Below are 7,715 nucleotides of genomic sequence, written 5' to 3' on the forward strand. Positions count from 1 at the left end.
GCCCACCGTGGCCAGCGACAGGCGCGCCAGGCACTCGAGGCAGAAGACGTGGCCACAGTCCAGGCGCTTGGGCAGCTTGAAGATGCCGTCGAAGGGCGACACACAGATGAGGCACTCCACGGGCGAGGCGGGGGACAGGATGGGGCTGGAGCCCGCGCGGGCGTCTTCGTCCTCCTCATCGTCGCCTTCATCCTCGGTCTCCCCCCGCCCCGGGGTGCCAGGCGAGCTGGGACCCGAGCTCTGGGGGGCCCGGGGACGGCGGAGCCAGGGTGGCCGTGGGCAGGGCATGCGGACCTGCGGGGAGGAGCGGTCAGCCGGGCTGGCGGGGGTCAGACTCAGGTCAAAGTGGGATGGATAATCAGAGACCCCTAAGGATAGACCGAGGGACGTTGGCAGAGGATTGCAGACAAGGATGGGCCCTGGATCTGGAGACTGGGGGAGCCTCCAAGGACAAGTTGGGAGCTGGCAATCAGGAAAGCAGTAGGCGTTGACAAAGACTCCAGATGGCCAGGGACAGGTAGGGGTGCCAGGCTAGGAGCAGGGGCCCTTGGATCTACTCCACTGAGCAGCCTCGAGGGGTGGGTAGCAGGGAGTGGCAAGGGAGCCAGGGACTCCTGCCTGGGCTGACAAACCCTGGCAGCCCCCAAAAAGGACAGCCTTCTCCTACCTGTTGGCAGGTTTCCTCCTGGCCAGCAGCGTGTCTCTACCAGGTATGACTGCAATCCTGAACTGACCGGTGGCTGGGAGCAGGAGCCCAGCCCCAAGGAAGGTACCTTATGTGGGACCCGCCCCCTTGCCAGGTCTTGTTCCCAGAGACCTTGCCAGACTTGTTCAACCTGCCCCGCCTCCTGGGCTGGTCCTACCAGGGCGAACCTCAGGCCTGAAGTTCTGGATGGCGAGGCTGGCTCAGGAACAGCTATCACAACTGAGGTGGCATGGCCCCTATGCGAAGGACTAGAAGCCCACCTGTCCCCAGGTGGGTAGGGCTAAGAACAGAATAGCTATGTATGGACAGGGATACTCAATGGCCTGACTGTAGGGCTGTGTCCACAGCTGCAATAGCAACTCAGAAGCCACACACAGCCTTTCCACACCCAGACTTCCTAGGGAACTACAAAATCCCAAACCAATACTCGGATAGGCCTTCAAAGTGAAGATATTCTGGTTTGCTACCACCCACTGGCAATGGCCCAGGGTGTCCAGACGGGCACCCGCATGCCCCACCCGCCACACAGGGCCCGGTTCTGAGTCAGCCAAGTGCTTCTGAAACCCAACGTGTTTTCCTGGTGAGAATTCGGATCTCTGAAGCCTGGGAGACGTGCCAGGAACATGAGGCCACAGATGGATGCCTGGGTGCTAACACCCCCACCCCCCACAAGAAGACAGCAGACACAGGTAGGCAAGGACTGCCCCAAAGGCTGACAGGTTTATTGAGCCACAACTAGGAGATCAACGGTTGGACTTGGCCACACGCTCAAGCTCGTCCTTCTTCTTGATGGCATAGGAGTTAGAGGAGCCCTGGGAAGAGGCAAGTATCGGTTAGTTCTGAATGTTGGCATGTCACCCCGCCACCCCACCCCCACCCTTCACTCTCCCCACCTTGGCTGCGTTGATGAGCTCATCTGCCAGACACTCAGCAATGGTCTTGATGTTCCGGAAGGCAGCTTCACGGGCACCCGTGCACAGAAGCCAGATGGCCTGAAAGACATAAGGGCTGCATGTCAGGTGACGCTCAAGGGTGGGACATCCCACCAGGGAGGATTGTGGCCTTCTGGGACCCCACTGCTGCCAACCTCCTAGATGAGACATAGTGGTGGCCCACACCAGCAGACATGTCCTCCTCCATCTCAGCATGAGCCAGCTCACACACAGACCCACGCAGATGCTGAGCTAACTGGCCCCAAGAGCGCAGACACCCAGGCACAAGACACCGTGCGGAAGACTATTCTATTCCCCCTAATAGAAACCTCAAGAGACCCATCTGGATGGCCAAACAGGGCGTGGCCTCAGACTGGACCCCAAATGGCAAAGATGAAGCCACAAAGGACTCACCAAGGCCAAGTGCAAACGAGAGGGGCAGCTTCAAAAAGCTCACATTGGGGGGGGCGGGGGAGGGGAGAGAGACACCACGACATCCCCCCACAAGCTTTCTGAAGCCCCCCCTGAATACACTGAGAACTCAGGTGGCCGAGGCGTCTGTAGGGAGACGCTGCCTGCACTACTCAGGAGAACAGCAACAGAACACCTGCGGGGGGTGGGGTGGGGGGTGGTCCAGGAGAAGAGCAGACACCATCACCCCCAACCAAACCCACCACAGTCAGGTCAATTGTGATCCACAGCAACCCTTGGACAGTAAAGCGGCTCCTTAAGGCTGCACAGGTTGTAATTGATCCGGGAGCAGATCACAAACTCTCCCATGGAGCATTTGGTGGGTTTGAGCCACTAACCTTTTAGTTAGCTGAGTACCCAAATATTGTATCACCAGAGCTAACGCATATGGCAGGTGTAAAACACACAAGAGGACCTCAAAGTCTATGGAAAAATACCAGTTTCCAGAACTTTTGGAATGCCTTTTGCATGCATCTAAAGCAAGCAGTGCCTCAGCTGAACGTGGCCAGTGACGGGCCTGACCAGTGTGGGTGGAGACCCAGGAAGGCTTCCTACAAGAAGTGATGCTCCCGGTGAAACACGCAGACAGGGACAGGCCCTCTCAAGCACCAAACAGGCTGTTCCCGCCCTGTGTCCCAGGCCCACCTGGTTGACGCGGCGCAATGGGGACACATCCACAGCCTGCCGCCTCACCGTCCCAGCTCGCCCAATACGCGTAGAGTCCTCTCGGGGACCACTGTTGATGATGGCATTTACCAGGACCTGCAGGGGGTTCTGGAAGAGAGGAAGATTGTGGGTGCTAGGACAAACTCCAGGGCAATGGGTCGGGATGACCAACCCCAAGAGACCCTCCCTTCCTCAGCAGCCAGTGTGCTGGCCCTATAAGGCCATGGTTGGCTTTGGGGTCCAAGGGCAGCCCTGCTACCTCGCCGGTGAGCAGGTGGATGATCTCGAAGGCATGCTTGACGATGCGCACAGTCATGAGCTTCTTGCCATTGTTGCGGCCGTGCATCATCATAGAGTTGGTGAGGCGCTCCACGATGGGGCACTGCGCCTTACGAAAGCGCTTGGCCGCATAGCGCCCTGCACTGTGGGGCAGGTACTTGGCATATTTTTCCTTCACTGCGATGTAGTCCTGCACAGAGGCCAAGGTTGATTGTTAGGGGAGGGACAGGCCCCAGCTGAAATGGGGTGCAGGGGCTGACCCTCACCCCCATCTTCTTTTGTATCCCTACAGGATTTGGTTGTGAGAACCATCTGCCAGGACAAAATCAAATGCCAGTAAGTGACTCGAATGCTTCCTTCACAGCATTCCCACAAGGATGTGTAATTACACAGGTATATGCACACACCTTTTAGACAGTGCAGGTTCAATGCCAGGCTACTGCCAACCAAGCAACAAGATTTTTTTTGGTTCCCCAAGGCATATAAATTATGCCTATATTAACTTGCCATCAAGTTGATTACCACTCAGAAAACTTATTGGACAGAGTTCTTAGAACAGCCCCTGTGGGTTTTCAGAGACCATAAATCTTTACAGGAATAGAAAACCTCATCATTCTCACGAGTGGCTACAGTTACAGTTAGCAACCTAATAGTAACCCACACTATACTTCCAAGGCTCCATTTATACTAGTCTACACCAGAGGCCGCCAAACTATAGCTCTTTTAGTATGCACATGCAGTTCTGAAGTAAAACTGATTATTTCATTGACTATTGCTTAATTTTTAAATCGCCCTGAGGGGCAGGATCGGCTAAAGTTTGCCAACTCCTGATCTAACTGTATTAATGGATCTCTGGTGCCACAGCAGGTGAGCAAGATGCCTGAAGACATGTTGGCAGAAGGGACATTCTACTCGTGTAAAGCATTACTGTCTCAGAAGCTGTCATATAGGGTTGCTTTAAGTGGACATCAACTTGGTGGCAATCAGCTTGGTTTGGGCAATCTACCTCCAGGTTTCGAACCACTGGCAGAGGTAGAAACCATTAATGTGCAAAGGGGATTCCTGTGCAGATACACTTTCATATACAAGAACACACAACCAAGCTATTTAAGACAGTGGATAGAGATACTTGCTCAACAGCCCAGTATATATCCCAGAAATACCTGCACCAACAGGGCAAGTGCAGGGGTATGCATTCAAAAGACCATTTACTATGCAGCAAAACCAGAACAATCCGAACACAATGCATGCAGGCATACCTTGAAGACACTGCAGGCTTGGCTCCAGACCACAGCAGTGAAGCCACTATCACAGCAAAGTGAATCACACAATTGTTTCCGGTGCCTAGACAGGCTGACGCTCTACTGTAGCATATTAAAGAGGCCCTGGTAGTGTAGTTATACACTGGGCTGCAGTTACACAAGACCAGCAGTAGAAACTGCTAGCTTCTCAGAGAAGGATGAGGCTTTCTATCTCTAAAGATTTAGAGTCTTAGAGACCTTGATTGCCATTAGAACAGGGGCAGCTATAGCCTGTTCTATAGGGTTGCTAAAGTCAGAACTGTCTCTATGGCAGCAATGAGCACCCTGTTATGTGTACAATAGTGTTACTGTAAGAATGACCAAAACCTGAGACATGAAGCAAGCACATACTACTAGAAAAAGACAAACTGGTTTGCAAAGAAGCATCGCTATACACTGTAAATTTACCGGGAGTGAGGACCTAATGTTGGGTGAAAATGTTTTGAGAATGATGTACAAATGCGCTTTACACAATTGATGTGTGTATGGATTGCGATAACAGTTGTATGAGCCCCTAATAAAATGTTTTAAAAAATTTACCGGGAGATGCAATGACATGAGGCATGCCTATACAGAACATTCCCTGGTATTTCTTAGAAAGTCTGTATGGTGCTGGGACAACTTTAGAAAATAAAGTGAGACCCTGTTTTGTGCACTGTACCATGAAAACACACAGTAATGTTGCTCCTCCTGGGTTAGAAACCACCTCACAATGAATGGGCATGGGCTTGCTGCTTCTTGCTATGTCTTCCCTTTTCAAACGGAAACACTAGTTAGGGGGGCAGATTATCAACCAATGAGCTTAATTTTGTTTGATAACCTTTCCAAGACAACCTGCAAATTAGAGATTAACACAATGCAGACTATCCAAATGAATATAACAGCCACAACTAAACAACAAAATCGCACATAAAACACAACAGATTAGCCCTGTGGCTCAAGGCATTAAAGGGAACCCCCCAGATTTCCAGGACATCCCAAAGCAGAAATAGATACAGGAGAAGCGCAAACCCAGTGATTCTTGTGGGAGTCCGTCAGTTCAGCCAAACACCGATTCTCCTGGCTGTTATCTGGCAGTCACTCCATAGCTCCTCTCGCATATTATGTCCCCCTCACCAAACCAAGGCAGAGCAAGGTGAGGTCTACTGATATGCTTCCAGGGAATTTCCCGTCCCACCTTTTGCTCTTGTGGGAAAGTAAAGTTTTGCCCACTTTCTCTTGGGGTTCCTGGATGCACCCACCACATTCCTCACCTGCAGGGAAATGTCGTTGATCTGTACATCATCTGTGCTCCACTTTCCAAAGAGCTTGATGTCGGGGGTTTCTGCCACAGCAGGGGCAGCTGTCTCCCACTCAGTCATCCTGGGAACTAGGTGAGGGCAACGAACAGTGAAGACACAAGTACATAGATTTACAAGTGGATTGTGGAGATGACTACACAGCTTTTCTGAACAGGGCTGAACTATTGAATTGTATGACATGTGAATCATATGCCAATTATACAAAACAAAAAAGTACAAAGAAGTTAAGTCTCTATCAGCAACTGAGCTGGGATTAACCCTACACTGTAGTTGCCCGCTATGCACACACATCACCTACGACATACTAGCAATACAACGTCGATAGTCTGAACCACCGTCTAAAATGCAAGAAAATCCACTGTCAGGGAGGATGGTCCCCAGCTGTTGTAGAGATCATGTGAGATGCCCCTTGTGTAACCTGACATTGTACCCAGCAGGGTTTAAATACTCGCCTTGCGACTCACCACTTTTGTGGCAAAAATAAGTCCTCTGAACGATTGCTCACTTTATCTATCGCGCGGACAAAATGACATGAAGAAAAATGCGGGAAATTCCTGTGTGCTCTTCAAAAAGCCAAGGTGTACAGCAACATCCTGAACAAACATCCTGGGCCCCACTGTGGGGCAAAGCCGCGATGGCGGCAGAGCGCCAATTAACTTTCGCTGCGCCTCCCCGCGTTGCCTTTGCGCCCTTTTTCCGGGAGGAAGGCTGGAGAACAAGGAAGGCCCCGGCCTCCGAGCCCTCCCCGCGGCTCCTCGGGGGACCCTTGTGAGCTTATGGAGCCCTGAGCAAGCGGAGGCCTCACCTGTGGGCGCAGCTGAGGAGCCTCAGACACTCAACGAGGACCACGCGCCGCCCCGGCCCAGACAGGAAGAGGCCGCGCGTCGCGGGCCCACGTATTTAAGGGTAGCGAACACTTCCGGGTCAGCGGAGGTGACGGGCGTACGAGAAGAGCGGAGCAGTCAGAGACCAATCCAGAGCAAGGATGTTACGAGGCCCTCAGGCCCTGACGGAAGCAGGCCGTTACGCATGCGCACATCGACGAGCCACCCCCCCCAACGAGTTTGGCGCAAGTCCGACGTCCGCTGCTTGCCTGGAGCCCGAGGCTGCTACGCAAGCGCAAAGATATCCTTGAAGCAAATACGGCCATTTTGGGTGAGGGCGGAAGATCGGCGTGGTTCTGTTCCACTTCCGACAGCTATTTCGGCATCTACTCTTGTGCAGACGGGGGGATAACGAGTTGGGGAGGCGGAGCGTGGCCCTGCGATCACTGCTGTCTTCCTCTGGTCCCGCACCCGTGGGCGCACATGTGGTCCCCCATCCCCACCGCCCTTTCCTCGCCGATTGCTCGTGTTCCCCAGAATGCACACGCTCTTCGGGAAGCTGGGCTCCCGGTCCCTGGCGGAGTGGTGCCGGTCTGGCGTGACCTTTGCCCCCACCCCGTGCTGGAGCTCTGCTTGTTGCCGCAAACACCGCCGTCTTGCGTCCACTTGGTGTCTGAGCCAGACACTTGGAGGGAGAGCCAGGCACCCAGAGAGGCCAAGGTTGCTGCAGTAGGAACCGGATCTCTGCCTAGGATTATTTCGGGGAGGAGATCTCCAAAGCCGAATCTATTGGCTGTGGGCAGAGCTCTAGGAGAGGGGTTAGCACTCGGACGGCCCACGGGTGGGGAGGTCCCCCAGGGGGCAGGCAGCAACCCGCGTCTCCAAACTCTGCTCCACAGCGGTGGCGAGCGGGAAAGGGACTGAGAATCACCCCTCAGCACTGGTCGGCCACATCAAGTAAGACCGGGTGTGTGAGGCCAAGGGCTGGGACAGTCCAGAGTGGAAGCAGCCGAGGTACTTACCCATGCCGTGCCTCAGTTTACCCCCTGCATAGGACCATGGATCCCTACCCAGTCAACCTGTTTAAACACTTTGACAAGGACAAATCTGGCAGGCTGAACCACCAGGAGTTCAAGTCCTGCCTGCGCTCCCTGGGCTATGACCTGCCCATGGTGGAGGAAGGGGAACCCGACCCTGAGTTTGAGGCAATCCTAGACACTGTGGACCCCAACAGG

The 7,715-nt window shown here is 53.7% G+C and overlaps 2 protein-coding genes across 2 annotated transcripts in view; both read right to left on the minus strand.

The window, feature by feature from the left end:
- The window catches only part of RNF225 (ring finger protein 225), a 1,987-nt gene extending 1,699 nt beyond the window's left edge, over positions 1-288 (minus strand). Inside the window, exon 1 of the mRNA XM_030886214.1 lies at positions 7-288. Within this exon, the coding sequence (XP_030742074.1) occupies positions 7-288 (282 nt within the window). The remainder of the gene's footprint in view (positions 1-6) is intronic.
- A 1,108-nt stretch (positions 289-1,396) lies between these two features.
- On the minus strand, positions 1,397-6,549 carry RPS5 (ribosomal protein S5). The gene is made up of 6 exons (XM_045292357.1): positions 6,462-6,549; positions 5,609-5,724; positions 3,035-3,244; positions 2,755-2,883; positions 1,600-1,698; positions 1,397-1,518 (listed from the first exon to the last, which is right to left on the minus strand). Exons 2-6 carry the CDS (start codon positions 5,714-5,716, stop codon positions 1,450-1,452), a joined length of 615 nt encoding a protein of 204 aa, XP_045148292.1. The 5' UTR covers positions 5,717-5,724; positions 6,462-6,549; the 3' UTR covers positions 1,397-1,449.
- Positions 6,550-7,715: the final 1,166 nt, after the last annotated feature.

This window comes from Echinops telfairi, unplaced genomic scaffold (genome assembly GCF_000313985.2).
Source record: "Echinops telfairi isolate 266 unplaced genomic scaffold, ASM31398v2 ScPeMD7_655;HRSCAF=1070, whole genome shotgun sequence".
NCBI classification, from domain to species: Eukaryota; Metazoa; Chordata; class Mammalia; order Afrosoricida; family Tenrecidae; genus Echinops; species Echinops telfairi.

Excerpts from the sequence above, each read along its gene's own strand:
- RPS5 (XM_045292357.1), bottom strand. The coding sequence starts at position 5,716 with ATGACTGAGTGGGAGACAGCTGCCCCTGCTGTGGCAGAAACCCCCGAC. Across the intron at positions 3,245-5,608 it reads TCAACGACATTTCCCTGCAG|GACTACATCGCAGTGAAGGA; the intron begins GTGAGGAATGTG and ends GCCTCTGTGCAG. Across the intron at positions 2,884-3,034 it reads TCCACCTGCTCACCGGCGAG|AACCCCCTGCAGGTCCTGGT; the intron begins GTAGCAGGGCTG and ends CCTCTCTTCCAG.